Source organism: Terrapene carolina, unplaced genomic scaffold, assembly GCF_002925995.2.
Source record: "Terrapene carolina triunguis isolate 2854851 unplaced genomic scaffold, T_m_triunguis-2.0 Scaffold137, whole genome shotgun sequence".
Taxonomy (NCBI): Eukaryota; Metazoa; Chordata; order Testudines; family Emydidae; genus Terrapene; species Terrapene triunguis.
The window spans coordinates 1,658,262-1,676,863 of record NW_020664488.1 but is presented as its reverse complement, the minus strand read 5'-3'; the positions used below and the strand labels follow the sequence as shown (position 1 = coordinate 1,676,863).

At 45.8% G+C, this 18,602-nt stretch overlaps 1 protein-coding gene across 1 annotated transcript in view; it reads left to right on the top strand.

Moving 5' to 3' along the window:
• Nucleotides 1–18,008, top strand: part of ARHGAP36 (Rho GTPase activating protein 36) — a 42,811-nt gene extending 24,803 nt beyond the window's left edge. Inside the window, exons 7-10 of the mRNA XM_029911945.1 lie at nucleotides 1,679–1,827; nucleotides 3,861–4,037; nucleotides 11,061–11,158; nucleotides 17,924–18,008. Coding sequence (XP_029767805.1) covers nucleotides 1,679–1,827; nucleotides 3,861–4,037; nucleotides 11,061–11,158; nucleotides 17,924–17,990 — 491 coding nt within the window. The 3' untranslated portion in view covers nucleotides 17,991–18,008. The remainder of the gene's footprint in view (nucleotides 1–1,678; nucleotides 1,828–3,860; nucleotides 4,038–11,060; nucleotides 11,159–17,923) is intronic.
• The last annotated feature ends 594 nt before the right edge of the window (nucleotides 18,009–18,602 follow it).

The window sequence follows — 18,602 nt, the reverse complement described above, 5'->3', positions numbered from 1 at the left end:
AGGAGCAGAAAACTCCTCTGTGCAGACTTATAGAGCCCATAATGCTGGTTCCTCCCACTCTGCACCAACAGCCTTCCCTAAAGGCTAAGAGCCTGATCCTACTCCCATTGAAATCACTGATCATTTTACCATTGACTTTTATGGGGTCTGGATCAGACCCTAGGGGCCTGATCTAACAAATACTTAAGCATATACATAACTTTAAGCATATAAGTAGTGTCACTGACATCATCAATGCATACATTTTAAGGCCCAAAGGGACCATCACAGTCATCTAGTCTGACTTCCTGCATAACATAGGCCAAATCAATTCATCCAGTGATTCCTACATCAAGCCCATATCTGGTAGTTGAGCTAGAGTACCATATATTTTTTAGAAGGAGACAGTGAATCTTTATTCAAAGACTCCAAGGGATGGAGAATACACCACATCCCTAGTGAAGTTGTTCCAATGGTTAAGTGCCTTAATGGTTAAAATATTATCTCTAGCCTGAATTTATCTAGTTTTAGCTTCCAGCTGTTGGATCTTCTTCTGCCTTTGTCTGCTAGATTGAAGAGCTCTCTGCTGTCAGAAATCTTCTCCCATTGTAACTACTTACAGACAAATTATCAAGTTGCCTCTGGACTTTTTGCTATGATAAACCAAATAGATTGAGGTTCTTTAGTCTCTCACTGTGAGGCTTGTCCAGATCTCAAATCTTTCTTGTGGTCCTTTTCTGAACCTTTCCAATTTTGCAACATCCTTTTTGAAGCGTGGACACCAGAACTGGACCCAGTATCCAGAATCGATCTCACCAGTGCTGCATATAGAGCTGCTCCTGTTTGACATGCCCATATTTATAAAGCTAAGTTTCACATTAGCCCTCTTAGCCACTGCATTGCACTGGTGCTCATGGTTAGTTGGTTCTCCACCATGATCCCTGAGTCATTTTCAGAGTCACCACTTTCCAGGCACACTCCCTCCTCCTGTAAGTGTGACCTACATTCCTTGTGCCTAGCTGTATGGCCTGAAATTTGACTGTATTGAAATGCAGGTTGTTTAAATGAGCCCACTTGACCAATCAGTATGTTAGGAGCTATGGCTGCTTAGCCGTGAGGTGGTTGGAGCACAGCTGAAGTGGGCGTATAGAAGGGATGGGTGGAAAGTTGGACAGACAGGTTATTTCTGGTGTTAAAAATGCTTGTTACTGGCACAGATACTGAAACTGTGAGGAGAGGAAAGAGGAGCTCACAATATGGGACAGTTCATATTAATCTTAGTGGAGGCAGTAAGGGACTGACAATATGAGTTTTCAGTTATCTTACGACTGTCCCTTCCTGTGAGTTTTAACAATCAGTGTTGTAGGAATCATCCTGCTGAGAATGATGGTCCTCAGAACCGCAGGATTCTCACCCCCCAGACTGCTTTCTTAGGCACAGAAGAAGAGAGAAATTGACAGACTGGATCCAGCCCAGTCTCCTGTCTCTAACAGGAAGGTGAATGAAACCCTGCAGAGGGCAGTTATGGGATCACCTGTCTATGGGAAAGCCTGGGTTCCTGTTTCTAAACTGATAAACAACAGATATGCTGCTTGTTTGGCTGCTTAGGAAATCTGACGTGAGAGTGAAATGTCTGTAACATTCAGGCTGTCTTGTCAGTCGCTGGTCTAACTTAAATTGCTCATTTTTCTCTGAATAGTCATGGAACGCATGGCCCAGCTCTCCATGCTGCAGCTGCTGGTGTACCTCCTACCTCCCTGTAACAGTGACACCCTGTACCAGCTATTGCAGTTCCTGAACAAGGTGGCACAGCATGCCCAGGATTCCACACGTCCAGAGAGACAAAAGGTACTGGCTTCAAATGCTTGTGCACCCATACTGTATGTATCTTATTATATGGAGATATACCTATCTCATAGAACTGGAAGGGACCTTGGAAGGTCATTGAGTCCAGTCCCCTGCCTTCACAGCAGGACCAAGTACTGTCCCTAATAGATTTTTGCCCCAGATCCCTAAATGGCCCCCTCAAGAATTGAGCTCACAAACTTGGGTTTAGCAGGCTAATGCTTAAACCACTGAGCTATCCCTCTCCCCCAAGTGTCCAACCTGCAGCACCACTGCAGCACAACTAGGGCCTGAGAAGGAGGCCTGGGACCTACAAGGAACAGACTGTGAACTGCCCTGACATCTTCTGTAGGGATGATAACATAGGAGGGACAATGGCAGTTGCTTGCCAGTGATCTGTGCCTCTTTACTTTTCCAGTTTTTGCAGCATCAGAGTACAGTGTTCTAAAAGGATTTCCCATGTTTTCTGAATAGTGGCTTTGTGTTGTGATTGGATCCCATATAAGCTACATCCTTCCCACATTATCCCATGACCTCAAAAGGCATTACTCTTGTACTTCTATGCCTCTGGTTTCCTGCACTATATACTGGATGGCAATATATGTCAAAATTGAAGGACTCTGGTTAATTATTCTGCACCCAGCACTCTGCAGTCCTTCTTCTGCATGAGTCCTGTTCACATTGCTCAAGGACTAGGGGGTTTGAAAACAGTCAGTTTCAGGGATAGTTCTAAATGGTTACGCTAAACATGGAAATCTGGACTCCCCCCATACTGAAAACAACCTGAGCCATCCCAGCTCCTCGGTGTTCCTCTAGCCATACCACCTTGTGCTGTGAGCCTGTCAGATCTAGCAAGCTAAATGAGGTTGGGTTAAAAATTCCCAGAAAAACCTACACAAAGTAGCATTTGGTGTTAGTGACTAGGCAGGAGCACCCTTCCTGCTGTGTCAGCACGGAGCCACTTGTCAGCTCAGCATTGAGATAGCTGCAGGAGGTGCTTTATGCCAGATGAGATACACAACTGAAGTCCTGACCATCTGTGGTCATTTAAAGATCCAATGCAAGAATTGGGAAAGTATCCCTGGTATCCTGGCTAAATTTCCATTTAGAGGCTGTAGGCAAGATGAATTACCTGCAGCATCCTTAAATTGCCTGTGCAGCTACAATTGAGCATAATACATATTATATGTCTTCCTTGTCTACTTCCTGTCCTGAACTGTTCTATACTGTTTCTGTGTATTGTTTAACAACTGTCATGTTCCACCTCAGAGATGGCAGGTGACGTTGTTCTTGTATATAGGCTGTAGAGCAGGGGTAGGCAACCTATGGCACGTGTGCCGAAGGTGGCACGCGAGCTGATTTTCAGTGGCACTCACACTGCCCGGGTCCTGGCCACCGGTCTGGGGGGCTCTGCATTTTAATTTAATTTTAAATGAAGCTTCTTAAACATTTAAAAAACCTTATTTACTTTATATACAACAATAGTTTAGTTATATATTATAGACTTATAGAAAGAGACCTTCTAAAAACGTTAACATGTATTACTGGCACGCGAAACCTTTAATTAGAGTGAATAAATGAAGAGTCGGCACACCACTTCTGAAAGGTTGCCTACCCCTGCTGTAGAGTGTCTTGGGATGGAACGGACTATGGAAATGTTATTTGTTACTTTATTATTTGAGCTGTGAAACTGAGATCCCAGCATGGGTGGGACAGGTAGAAAGGTCGGACTGATGCTTATAGAAGGTGGGAGGGAGGGAGCTTTCAGACACTGCAAGCCAGCTCAGAAAATTCTCCTTGGCCTGGTTGCTGATCTAGTGGAAGCACAATGGCAGATAGAGTCTTTGCTCACAGGGTAGCAGAGACTAGAGTGGAGAAGGAGCATCTCACCGTGCTATGAACCAACCCTGTTCTTCTCCCGGGAAGTGGTCTCAGCAGCCTTCCTTTCGCCTCAGTCATGGGGCGAGGGAGAGCACCTGGAGCGAGTTGTGTTACTGGGTCGATATCTGACACTAATTTCTGTGTTTGGTTGTTAGATTCCTGGAAATAAAATGACAGCCTCAAATTTGGCTACAATTTTTGGCCCCAACCTGCTGCAAAGAGAGAAGCTTCTGGAGAGAGACCCCAGTGCCCATGCCATGGAAATCGAAAACAGCGCTTCTATCATCCTCGTTCTCCAGAGTTTAATTGAGAACTATGAAGCCTTGTTCATGGTAGGGAAGGAGGCATTTACAATGAAATTTCTTAATCTTCCCCTCCTCTTTGCAGTCTCCTGTCATGGCAGTGGAGCGGTGCAGCGGCCACAGCCTGCCTTCTTAGTAGAGAGCTTTGTAACTGGCCTCAGAGACTTGATTTGTTCATTATGTAAGCGGGGGAATGGTCCCGCTATTGTGGGGAACTTTCCTGGCTTCTGCACTACCCCAGTGAAATGGGCTAGCGGAAGGATCTGAGTCCTCACTCCCACTTCCTTTACCCAGAGGCCTCCCTGCCCTTGAGGACTCCCCTTCCACTCTCCTGTCTGGCAGAGTCCTCATAACTAGGGTGACCAGACAGCAAATGTGAAAAATCGGGACAGGGGTGGGGGGTAATAGGAGCCTATATAAGAAAAAGACCCAAAAATCAGGACTGTCCCTATAAAATCTGGACATCTGGTCACCCTACTTGTAACCCCGACAAGGCTGGGCCCAAGATTCCTGGGGGGCGTGACCCCCAACCCTGCTGTGGTCACCTAGGACAAGGACTAGGGTGTCCCCACTGCAGGGTGCTCTTTCCGCACTGGACACTTCCCTGACCCACTGATCATTTCATACTATTTGAAGCAAATACAAGTTATTTAATCAACAATTAATTTAAAAAAGAATAAGGAAAAATGGGAAAGATTAAAGGAAAACACATCACCCCGCTCTGTGGCAGGGAACATCACAAACAGTGTCTCTGGAATGTCAGGGCCGTTCACAGTCTGTTCCTTGTAAGTCCCAGGCCTCCTTCTCAGGCCCTGGCTGTGCTGCAGAGATGCTGCAGTTTGGACACACGCTCTGGTGGTGGCCACACACCTCCGGGCTTTGGGTGGTGGGACCCTTCTTCCCAGTGTCAGCCCCCCGTTGGGTTAAGCTCCCCCTCCCCGTCTGGCCTGCAAGGACCCTTGGCTGGGGGTGTCTTTCTGTGCTGGGCCCTTTGCCCAGGGTCCCTCCTTGACTGGCCCCAGTTGCTCACCGCACCCAGCTTCAGACTGCTCCAGCTCCAGCCCCAGCTCCACTGTTCTAGCTCTGGCTCCACTCGGCCTCAGCACTGATGATGCTGCTCTGCCTCCAGCCCCCTGGGCTGCTTCTCTGGCCCCTCTGGCTCTGTGGCTGCAGCTCTGCCCCCAGCACAGGATCTGCTCTCCCTGGGCTGTGTCTCTGGCTATGTGGCTGCAACCCTGCTCCCAGCACAGGGTCTGCTCTGTGGGCTGCTTCTGTGACTCTGCTCCCAGCTCTAGGGTAAACAGATCACCACATTGAAATATCGGGATACGTTGGGGTGCCGTCAGCCCCACCCACAGTCCACCCCCACTCCTCCCAGGCTCCGTCCCCACTTTGCCCCAGGTCCCGCCCCCTCCCCGCGCCCTTCCTCATCCCCCGGCCTGAAGCTGGCTTGCTGCGTCCCTCCTCAGTCCCCCCACCCACTACTCACCTCCCCGCCCGCTCGCTCGCCCGCCGCTCGCCTCCTCACCGCCCCACCTGCCACTCACCCCTACGGCGCCGACTTCCCCTCTGCCGGGTGGGTGCTCGCCCACCCCCCGCCTCTTCCCGCCCCTGCACCGCCCTCGCCCCGCCCCCATTCCATCCCCTTCGCCCAAGTCCCCGCCCCTGCCCTGCCTCTTCTCCGCCTCCTCCCCTGAGTGCACCGTGTCCCTGCTCCTCCCCCTGCCCTCCTGGAAAGTGCCAAGCGCTACCAAACAGCTGTTAGGCGGCGGGAAGCGCTGGAGGGAGGGAGGAGCGGGGACGCGGCGCACTGGGGAGGAGGGGGAGAAGGAGGCGAGGAGGGGGGGAGCTTGGCTGCAATTTTCCCCCGTGGGTGCTCCAGCCCCAGAGCACCCACAGGGTCAGTGTCTCCCTCCCACTCGCCTCCTTACCTGAATATCGGGACAAATGGCGTCCCGATCGTACGTTGATCGGGATGCGGGACAAAGGGTTAAATATCGGGACAGACATCTGGTCACCCTACCCAGGTCTGACCTGCTTCCTGGACTGCTTTTCTGGCCCCTCTGGCTGGCACAGCCCTGTTCCCTAGGTCAGCTTGGGCCTCTGCTCTCTCCTTAGCTCGGACCCACTCTGTCTGACCCAGGCAATTCCAGCTCATGCGGAGGACGGGACCCACCCTGATTAGCCTGCCTGCCCTGTCAATCAGGCTGACCTAGAGCATTGGCCTCTCCCCATTCTTTTAGTATTGGGAGCTAGCCAACCAAAACACCCCCACTGAATGTTAGTAAGGGGAAAACAGTCCCCTTACACCTGTGTTGATATGAGTTGTGTGGTAGAGATTCATTCTGGGTCACATTGTGATTGGCTCTGGCAGGGGAATGTGGGGCAGAAGGTCGTACAAGGAACTCTCTCCCTCTTTCCCCTCCCCTCTCAGCTTCTGCAGATCATGCAACGGCCAATCACAGAGCAGGCCCTGTGACAGGAACTGCTCGCCTCTTACCGCTTTCTGAGACCAAGTCACCTGGATGCGGGAGAGGAGTGGCAGGGCCAAGGGTTCAGCCCCATTGCACTGCCCTGCCAAGCAGTGCCAGCTCCCTGGGAGAGGGACCTGCACTATCCTCATTCACAGATGGGCCAGAAGGGACCCTCTTGGCCATTAGTCTGAGCTCCTGCAGGCACAGGCCAGAGAATCATCCCAGAATTTCTCCCTGAACACGCCCCACTGCAGAATTGGCCAGATCTGTTCTGGGGTTTGGTTTATTTCACCTTCCTCTGAAGCATCAAACATTCTCCATAGCTGCAGATGGGACACCAGACAGGGTGGAGCAGTGCTCTGAGCTGGTACAGAGAATTCTCTTTCTGGAGTGTTTGGCTGGTGTGCCTTGTTCGCATGCTCAGAGTCAAACTGATGGCCAGGTTTCTATTTGGGAAGAAATTTCCCCCCAGGTCAGAGAGACAGGGACCTTGTTTTTTCCCCACTTTCCTTTGCAATATGGGGTGCGGATCACCTACTGGGATCACCTGGGTATCTCTCACATTTAGGTGAAATTTGATAGCCTGTGATATACAGGAGGGCAGACTAGATGATCCAATGGTCCCTTCTGGCCTTAAATTCTATGAAAAGTATGAAAATCGGCGAAGATCATTTCCAGGCTCTGCAAAGTGACATGAAATAACTTTGACGAAATGTTCCAGCGCAGTGAGAAAATCAGGACTGCTTTTGAAAGACAGGACAGATTCAGGCACAAAGAAAGAACTTATGATGGACTATTTCAGGACCAAGAAAGAGCTGACCCATGAGGACAGACAGGGTCAGAGGAAACTACCTAAAGGCTCAAAAGGAGATGACAACACAACTGTCGTAGCAACTAGCTTCTGCACATGTGCTTGTATCACCCGCCCAGTGATGCAGGTCAATAATACATGCGGAGCTGTCGTCTGCTCTCTAGCTTACTCACACCTATTCCAAAGGCATTCCACTTCTGCATAGGGACAGGGAAAACAATCGGCATCTCTAAGACATGCAGCCCTATGTGTTTGGGTTTGTATAATAAAGTATATTCAGAAAATATATCTCTGGGTGAAGAGGACATCAATCATACGAAGGCATTATGGAAAGTAGCAAAATCATATGGAGTTCCAGATAAGATAATTGCAATTATAAATGTTAGGTACAAAGAGTCCTGTAGTGTTGTAAGAATTAAGAAGCTGGTTTAAGTCAAAGTTTGGTGTAAGACAAGGGGGCATGGAATCACCACTGCTTTTCATCATGTTCTTTTCATCATGTTCAGTAAGAATGTTAGGCCTGGTCTACACTACGACTTTAATTCGGATTTAGCTGCGTTAATCCGAATTAACCCTTCACCCGTCCACACTACAGAGCCAGTTAATTCGAATGAAAGGGCACTTAAAATCGATTTCTGTACTCCACCTCGACGAGCGGAGTAGCGCCAAAATCGATTTTGTTAATTCGAATTAGGGTTAGTGTGGCCGCACACCACCGAATTAATGTGGTTAAATTAATGGGGTAGTGTGGCCGCACACCACCGAATTAATGTGGTTAAAAACCGAATTAATGTGCTTAGTGTGGCCGCGCACAATCGAATTTATACAACCTGTTTCCCAAATTCGAATTATCTAAATTCGGATTAATCCCGTAGTGTAGACATACCCTTAGATGAGTGGGAGGGTGTGACATTGGAGGATCTAGAATTAAGCTCCTTTGCTTATCCAGATGACATTGTACAACTGGCAGACACCTTTGAATTAATGATAATACTCTTTGCTCCCTTGGAAAATTGTTTTAGTCCTTGTGGACGTACAATAAATGCCAAGAAGATGAAGTGGTTGTATCTTGGAAAAAGGGTAATAGATAAAGTGTTGAAAGGTAGCAGTGGTGATGTCGCAGAACAAGTAGAATGCTATGTGTATCGAGGAAGCTTGGTCACTCCACCAAGGGTTCCATCAAGGATGAAGTTAAAAGGCAATGTGCCTTAGCTACAAGTGCTGAACTGATGAAATTTATGGATTGATGAAAACATTCTGTTTGGTTCCAAAGTGAAAATGTATCAAACCAGTGTGCTAACAGGGTTACTCACTGGTCTGGAAGCAGCATCATTAAATAAAACAGACATCAGAAAGCTGGATGCAGTCGAGATGAGTTCTTTGAAAGATGGCGGGTGTAAATTGGAACAATTTAAAGACAAATGAAGACGTTAGAAGGAGAGTAGGAAGTGAAATCAAGGTACTGGATTGGCTACAATTGACAAAATTATGATGGTGAGGACACTGCAGAAGACAAACAAATGAAAGGATGACAAAGAAAATAATCCAAGCACAACCAAGGTCAGTTCAACCTAAAGGCTGGCCACTGACTAGATGATGAAACATGGTATGCAGGGACATGAACAGGCTAGGCAGGGGAAAGGTATCTATATAGCAAAAGTATGAGCCCACCCATCAGTTTCCTCCTCTTAAACATCAAATCAAGGGGAAAATGTAAAAAAGATTGCATCTAATACATAAGGAAAAACCCACAATAACACAACAAGCAATGAGTTGTAATAGCAACTGGAGGTAACTTGTACCTGTACCTCAGTGATCAGTATGCTCCATCCCCAGTTCCCGAGTGCATACAGTGTTTCTAATTGGGCTGCATGCCAAATGCAGGCTCTGCCAGTTAGAAATAAGTCTTAGGGGACATGGCTTGTCTTTTTGCTGCTCATCAACTGCATCAAGTGTGGTTGGCTCCTGACTCCAACTCACCTTTGTTTTAACATATATGATGCAATAGGAAGATGTATCAATCACCACGTGAGTCCCTGAACTGTTACAGCTCAGCCATCTCCACTTGACTTTCAGCATCCCACACTAGCTGTGCATATAAGTGAATCTGCAGCGCCACAGGGTATGTAATCTGGGAATGGCTTCATGGGCCATGGCAGAAACAGCGATGAAGACCCCATTAATGTTGTGCTATGGGAAAACAGTTCCAGTCTCAGCCCATTTTTAATAATTCTGGTATCATGCACTTGGTCTCGTACTCTATGTACATGTTCAGGAACCTGCTGTAATGATTCATTGAGGCCTGCGTCACTAACTAGTACCCTTCTTGGCCATGTACTCCTGGGCTTGTCTCTTTGCAGGCACAGAAAGGGCACACGAGTTCAGTCTCTAGTGCAATACAGATTGGGAAGCCCAGTTATTTAAACCCCTCAAAGACTTTTATTGGCCTTCCATGATTTCATGATTTTGGGCTACTTCTATGTAATGCCATGCAACTAGAGCTGAGCAAATTGATTTTTTTTTGGCTCAGGAGGCCAAACCAAATAATCCTGAAAATATTTCAGTTTGGTTCAAACAAAAACTGCCTTTATTTTTGGTTTCTCTCACTGAAATGAGAAAACTGAAAAAAAAAATCATTTCAGTTTGAACAAAACATTTTGTTTGACTCCAAACAATTTTTTCTTCATTTTTTGTTTTGTTTTTGTTTTTTACAAAATAAATTAAATTTCTAAACAAAATTGTGTTTTTATATTGTAAGTCCAAACATTTCATTTCAAAATGGCTGAAATGAAATGTTTGACTTTTTTGAAAATTTTTTCCATTTTTTTACTGCTCGAAACTATTTGCTGAATTCGATCTGAATTTACTAGCCTCCATCCAGCTCTAAATGCAAATTTCCATGACAGCAGCACCCAGGAGGACCTGTCTGGGGAAGCGAGTTTCCACAGCTCAGTCCTTCCAGTTGTGATCAAGGGGCAGATCCCTAAGCAGAGCATCACTGCCTCAGTGACTACCATCCTGGAGTGCGGTACAAAATAAACTGCTCCATGAGGAGGTGTGGGGGTGGAGTTGCAACAATAACTCCCTTCACTGCTGCTCTCACTCTCTGGCTCTCCACAAGTCCTGCAGCAATCTCCTCCGCCACCATGCTGCAGAACCACAGATACTTGGTGATGACTTCAAAGCCCCAGCAGGAATCTCTCTGGGTGACAAGGCGTGCAAGTTGAGCCATCTTCCTGGCCTTTATTTTGAGACAAAGACTGAGAAATTATACCTATTGCTAGGGTCTTATGTGAGTGTCCTATGGACTTATGGGAGTTTGACATCTTCTCCCACAATTCCACATGGGCTCCCAGAAGGCCTTTTGAAATCTCCCAGAATCCACGGCTTCAGGAAGATGTGCTGGAAAGTGCAACCACAACAATAGAGTTAGTTTGGGCCCATGGTGCTCTGAGACCACACTGGTCAGTCCTAGTAGTTCAGTGATCAATTCTTTACCGTCCACTTTGCCCATTGTCTAGGAATACCTGCAGAGTAAGCTCCCAGTTTGACAACGCAGCCTTGTTCTCTGCTCAGACTCACTAGGAAAAGTGTGAAGTAATATATCCATGTAAAGTCAGTGCATTGTGTTTGTGGGTAAACAGCACAAGTCTTTAGGCCTTGCATCAAACCCTTGTGTGTTTGGAGGGTAGTGGCTTAGTTGTTTCTGCTTGTTTTTCCTCTGAGAGGAGCAGGTGCCATATTTACCTGTCTCTGTGACTCTTGCAGGTGTCTTCAGAGGTGCAGCATGACATCCTAAGGAGGCTGTTTCAGACAGAGCCTGATGTCATTGACTATCTCTTACGCAGGAAGTTCAACACCACTCTGTAAGTCCTTGTCAAGAAAGAATTTGAAGTGCTGCTGCTGGGGTGCCTGGGCCATTAGCTTTGCAGAAACCAAGCTTTTTGCAAAATGGCAGCAAATTCACAACATCAGTGACAATTTTGCAAATTATTCCTTCTGTTCTCTTTCCTGGCTCCCTCACTCTCTCCCTCCTCCTCAACAGCCCTTTCTGTCCCCTCCCTCTGAATTCCCAGTCTTTTGTCCCCCAGGCTCCTCCTTCTCGCCAAAACATTCCCTACCCCTACTGCTTCCTGTCCCCCTCAAACAGCATATTCCCCCTCCATCGTCCCCAGGCCATTCCCTCCTTCCTGCCCTAAAAGCTGCCCTCTTCATCCCCCCACAAAAATTCCTCCCATCTTCTGTTTGCTCCCCCTCCCAAATATTCCTCTGCTCCCAATGTCTCTCTGAGGCATGCACCTACAGTGGCCCCCTCACTCAGCCCTCCTGACTCCATTCCTCTCAAGGTACATCTACACTGCAATAAAACATCTGTGTCTGGCCATGTCAGCTGACTCAGGCTTGCGGAGCTCGGGCTGCGGGGCTATAAAATTGCAGTATAGATGTCTGAGCATGGGCTGGAGCCCAGGCTCTTCCCTCTCCAACTCCTTCCACAAACCCATTCCAAACTACCTTCCTGGATGTTGTCTGTTCCTGCATGCATGCACCTGTTACTGTCTGCCTATGCCTACTTGCGTGTGCATCTGAGAGTGTCTATGTGCACCTGTGTGAAGCATGCTTGTGCCTGTGAGTTTGGCTGTGTATGCATACGTAGACTGTGTTTGTGCCTGTATTTGTGTATGTGCGGGCATCTGTGCCTCTGTGTATACATTCATAGATTTCTAGATTCCAAGGCCAGAAGGGACCACTGTGATCATCTAGTCTGACCGCCTGGATAACATAGGCCAGAGAACTTCTCCCAGATTATTCCTAGAAAAACATCCAAACTTAATTTAAAAATTGCCAGTGATAGAGAATCAACCATGACCATTGTTAAATTGTTCCAATGGTTAATTTCTCTCGCCATTAAAAATGTATGCTTTATTTCCAGTCTGAATTTGTCTAACTTTAACTTCCAGGCATTGGATTGTGTTTTACCTCTCTGTACTAGATTGGACAGCCCATTATTAAATATTTGTTCCTTGTGTAAATACTTATAGACTGTGATCAAGTCACTCTTTAACCTTCTCTTTGTTAAACTAAATAGATTGAACTCCTTGAGACTATTACTATAAGGTATGTTTGCTTAATCATTCTTGTGGCTTTTGTCTGACCCCTCTCCAATTTATCAACATCCATCTTGAATTGTCAGTACCACAACTGGACACAGGATTCCAGCATCGACCGGCCGCACCAGTGCCAATTAGGAGGTAAAATAACCTCTCTGCTCCTACTCAAGATTCCCCTGTTTATGCATCCCAGGATCGCATTAGCCCTTTTGGTCACAGCATAGCACTAGGAGCTCATGTTCAGCTGATTATGCACCACGACCCCCCAAATCTTTTTCAGAGTCATTGCTTCCCAGGATAGAATCCCCCATCACGTAGAGATGCCTACAATCTTTGTGTAGATGGATACACTTACATTTAGCTGTTTTAGAACACACATTGTTTGCTTCTGCCCATCTTACTAAGTGATCCAGATCGCTCTGTGTCAGTGACCTGTCCTCTTCATTATTTACCACCCACCCCAATCTTTGTGCCATCTGGAAATTTTATCAGTGATGATTTTATGTTATCTTCCAGGGCATTAATAAAAATGTTAAATAGCATAGGGCCAGGAACTGATCTCTGCAGGACCCCACCTGTAACACACCCGCTCGATGATGATTCCTTGTTTACAATTCATTTTGAGACCTATCAATTAGCTAGCTTTTAATCCATTTAATTTGTGTCGAGTTAATTTGATATTGTTTTAGTTTTTTAATCAAAATGTCATATGGTAGAAATCAAATGCCTTACAGAAGTCTAAGTATATTAACTATTACCTTTACCATTCTAATTTGTAATTTTCATCAAAAAAAGATATCACCTTAGTTTGACAGGATCTATTTTCCATAAATCCATGTTGATTGGCATTAATTATAGTACCCTCCTTGAATTCTTTATTAATCAAGTCCCACATCAGCTGCTCCATTATCTTGCCTGGGATCGATGTCAGGCTGACAGGCCTATAATTACCCAGCTCATCCCATTTACCCATGCACCAGTGCCTGTGTCTGCTTGTGTCTATGTGTTGTGAGACTCATAGGCCAGTTAGCTCAGGTATTTTTAGGTTGACAGGCTGCTATCCACCCAGGCCCTCAAAGATTCTCAACCCGTATGGCTTACTAAAAGAAATGTGACTGCATCAATTTTATACACTTTATTAAAATGCTTAAACTAAAATCAGACCAAGAAAACATATCACCAAACCTAAGCTATTATTAATAAATATTAAATTAACTTAAAAATAAAGCAGCTATCAAATCATGATCAATTCAACAACCCAAACAAGTTAGTCTCTATATTGGATTGGTGTGCAAGCATCAAATTAGTTAAATCATCACATTAATAACAAAAACAATCAATGCTTATAAAGTCGACAAAAGAATCTGAGAGATGGTTGTCCACTTGGTTATAAATTCCAACTAAAGAATTTCACCAATGTCAATGAAATCTATAACTTAAAGCTGGTTCAACCTCTTAATACTGAAACCAAATTATTATCTAATGTCCAAACCACAACTTCAAAGCCAATTATAAGGATTCGTTTTTAGACTTAAGTTTTCCCCTCCATGCCCCCCCCCCTACTTCTCCCAAAATGTTATAATACAGACTTTAGCAGCATACTTGTGAAAAGCAGAAGTTTCATGATTATTTACCAGAAATTACAGATGACCACCTCAAGTTTCTCAGGACCTTTCGACACAGAACACACTTTCATGAGCGTGTTTGTGAGACAATATTTAGGGCTGTTGAAAGCTGGGAACTTTTCTTTCTGGGGTTTTCCCTGTGTGGGCTTTATGGGTGATTAAACACAGGCATACAGTCACATGTCCACCTTCACACTCTAAAAATAAAGAAAATTAAAATGCTGGGATGTCTCCCAGTTAATAAGAAACAAAAGATTTTTTTTTTAAAGAAAAGAAAAATAAGATTGATCACTGGGGTTCCAAACCTCCAGCTCTCACTGTCTTCTGGAATCTCCTAGAGCAGGAGCTGAAGCTGCAGTCAAGGAGCCAGAGAGTGATGATCTGCTGGCTGAGTGCTCCTGGCTAGTAGGCCTTCTTCGGGGTACGGAGGCTGATCCAAGGCTGGCGTTGCCTGGCTGTTGATGCCATAGCTTCCTCTCCCCAAGGAGGCCAGTCATGGATGTTCAGCAAGGTTAGCCTGCTTTTAGGGAGCTTGTTGACTGGAAAGGTAATGCTCCTTGGACTTCCCTTGGTTCTTCTGGTATATAAATTCCGCTTGCTGCACCTCTCCTTCTGGTCTTTGGACAAACCAGAAGCAAGGCCCAGTTTGACACCATGTGAGCTGGTCTAGTCAAGTTTGAATTAGGACAGCGCTAGCAAGCATCAATTGGGAAAGTCCAACTTAGCCAGCAATCTAAAAAATATCTGGTGGTTGCTTATCACAGAGACTGTTGGTCTCAGACTCTCCCGAAATACTGAAAATTCAGACAGGTGAGACAACTTTTGGTTTTATTGAGTGAAAGTTCAATATACAAACATTTATAAAAATAGCTAACAGGAAAACCCTAGCAACAGAACCAGTCCTGAACAATAAATTAATTCATCAGCAAAATTAAAATGAATTCATACTTAAGATAAATTTAGTCATCTACAGTTTCTTCTCTGTTATTCTAAAAAACAGACAAATGCTCTGATTCTTCTTGCAAACAAGGCAATGACAGGAAAGTGTCTATTTTGGAACTGGTCTCTAGGTCAAACAGCTTGTCATCTGAAATCTATATAGTGCCAGAAACAAGAATAGCTCATCAAGATGAAATCCATTTTAAATATGTGTATTTTATATAAAGTCTGTATGCCTATACAAGCTATTCTCCTTGCAGTATACATGCAGCGGGGCCTGTGTGTTTGCCTAGGCCTGTGTCTGCCTCTCAGTTTGTGTGTGTGTGTATGCACGCACGTGTGTCAGCACTGCATGCGCACGTCTGGCTCTGTGTTTGTGTATGCATATGTCTTTGGGTGTATTTGTCTGTAGTCATCGCTGCCGCCTTGCTGGTTAAAGTGGGGGTGCTTGGTGGGTGAGCCCGACCCCTGGACCGCGGTGGGATGGAGTGGGAAAGGTCAATGGTCCAAAAAGTGCTGACCAGCACCACAACATCAAAGATAAAAACAGTCAAGCAGGCTAGCCAGTAAGGGGTAGCAGCAAGCTTTGCCAGTGCCCCATACGAGCTGTGCCATCTGACTGAGCCTGCCCAGTCGGAGGAGACAGCCCACTGCTTGGAGCCACTCCTGACAGCCTTTCTGAAACTTGCTTGAAGGTCAGAGTGGTTTGAAAGGTCATCCACAGTTTCTCTTTTCTCCTAGAAGCACAGACAGTGATACATCTACAGAGAAGCATCCTCGCTCCCTACTGGCCAGCCAAAACTGCATGCCGGCAAGCGATCAGGTTTCCTCGCATCTGTACAGCCATGTCTCATTCCTAAACCTGCATATTGAGAATAGGCAGACCCAGGGCAGCCCAAGCTCCACCCTCACTTTTAATACGTACCAAACGGGGCAACTTGTCCACCACAAAAAGAGAGACTTGGTCACCCAGGAAAGAGTAGGGACATCTTGGGAAGCATAAATCTCTGAGGGGACTTCTCCATTCGCAGTTATCAGCCTTCTAATTCATATCAGTGCAGCTCCCCAGGTGGGAGGCACTAGTATAAACTGCACAGATGTTTCACTGCCATATAGCAGAGCTAGACCAGATAGTGCTAAACATGTAGGAGCCCTGTCTACATTAGTACTCTCACTGTTGCTGCCCCAGGGAATTACATTCTGATTTTTGCCAATGTAGACAAGACCTAAGGATACATTACGCTGAATTCCTGCCTGGCCTCGCCAATGATTAGCAAGAACATACAAAACATGTAGAGTTATTTAAAGAGTCTTCTGTAAAATTCTTGTTTGTTAAAGTCTGCTGGAGAGTTAGCATATCATAAAGCTCTGTGCGCATGTGTGTTCAGGAGGCAGTGTGCGCGCAATGGCAGGGAAAGCACAGTTTGTGTGTCTGTGAGGCATGATGGCAGTGTGTGCCTGCTGCTGGTAGCAAGCCTAAAAAGCCCTGGTGCTGCATTTTCATCTATCAAGAAACCTAAGCTGGTGCAGAATATGGCACCTGTTTGCTAATGTAAGCAGTGCATCTAGTGGCAGCTCACGTTTCCTGCACTCCAGGATCTGCCTGTTGGTTTCTGGGTGGAGTTTAAGGTGTTGGTTTTGGCCTATAAAGCCCTGACCTGCTTGGAGCTGCCTACCTGAAAGGCATCACTGCCCATGCTGTGCTGCCACTAGCAGAGGCCCTTGAGCTGGACCCTTATAAAAGGAGCGCACTGTCTGCTAGGGCCCCTTTCCTTCAGATCACTCACTGACAAGGTCCCCAGTAGTCCCAACCTGTTGACCTTCCAAGGCATGTTGCAAAGCTCATTGGATGGGATGGGCACAGGGGTAAGCAGAGGCAGCTAAAGCCACGTTCGTCTAGGAGGAAAGTGCACTGGGATTTTCAGCTAGACAGGCCACACAACGTAGGGGGCCGGGGGTTAGACAAGGTTGGGAAGGAGAAGTGGTGCTGCTCTGGATGGTGCTTTGTAACTCCCAGGTTATTGTGTCTGTAAATGTGTTGTAAGCATCTCCAGAGCTTTGGATGGGAACTCTTTTGGCTGGATTTTCTTTTAAGTCAAAATAAATAAATATATATGCAAACCAAAAATAGTAACTTTAACATTTTATAAAGGCATAGTAGCACCTCTGTGTTAAGATTAGATCCAGTTTTTTATTTGAAGCAAGATTTCAACCTCTTTGTTTTGTATGGAGAATGCAATGTATCTCCCCCAAATTTACAGCTCATGAATTGTGGGTAAAGACTTAATTTTCTGAGCATTTTCAACTACATCTGTTTATGAGTTAATTACAAATTAATAATAATTAAAATGGAAACTTTGAGATTTTTTCAGACTCTGCCCTTTTTTCATAACCCTTTTGCTAACAAATGGCGGGTTTGTGTCATTCACAATTTCCATCTAATTAAAACTCATTGCCAGTTATCCTCAAATATATATTTATAGTAATTAGACTGGAATAAAAGGTAACATTCCCCCCCCCTCTATTTTCCTTATAGTCCATTATAGTCACATTTTCCTTTACTCAGAATAGGTACCATTTTCCATAATTTACAGTGGGATTGAAGCAGCCAGTAATGGTGGTTACTACTTCACGGGGTGGGGGGGGGGGAGGAGGAAAGTGAGGGGAGACAGAAGGATGGTGCCCCGAGTAAAGATGGCTACCATTTCCCATTTTTAACAATGGAACTGAAGCTGACCGGAGCTGTGCTCAAGAAAAGTAGCCCTCCTTTTATTCAAGGCTTTGCTATCATACTTCTCAATCTTCAGACTTGCCAACGTGTGACAGAAGGCACTGGAACGTATGAAAAATGTCTGAAATTGGGAACACTTGTGTTTGTTCACTGTGCCATAATCTACAGAGTATAAAATGTTTAAGGACATTCTCTCTGTTTAATTCATACAAATTCCTTTTTTAACAGGAGTTTTACCATGTGTCACCACCAGGCACTGCACTTCTATATTCTCAGCAACAGTGTTACTACTTGAGCTACAGTAACCTTCTTTGTGGAGCAGCCGCTAGAGCAGACAGACAGACAGACAGACACACACACACACACACACACACACACACTCTCTCTCTGTAGACTCCTTGAACTAAGGACTCTGTTTAATTCTCAGCTGTCTGAGACGGCTGTGGTCTTGTGGTTCAAGCAGGGATAGGAATAAGACATTTTGGCCTGTATTCCCAGCTCTGGGAGGGAGAGGCATGTGATGTAGTGGGAAGAGCAGCAGTTACAGGCAGCATATTCAGATTCTGTGTGAGGGGCAGTGTGGAAGCAAACTGGCTCGACTTTATTCTTAGCTCTGCTAGAAATGAACTTGTTCAATTTCTCAGTTATCTTATTTGTAAAATGAGGTGGCTGATACTTGATTGCCACATAAAGGAGATGTATGAGCTTATTGCTGAGTAACAACCTCTGGGAAGTGGAATGGTTGAGCTGTGACTGTGGACCCAGTGAACCTTCCCCGAGAGAAAGGGCATTTCCATACGGGTGTCTCCTTGTCCTAGTCCCAGGCCTAAACTTAGCCCACAGAAGCCTACCCTTAGTAACCCTAACTCTAGGTTGCGGAGCCCTACTGACCCCAGGTGTAACCCTA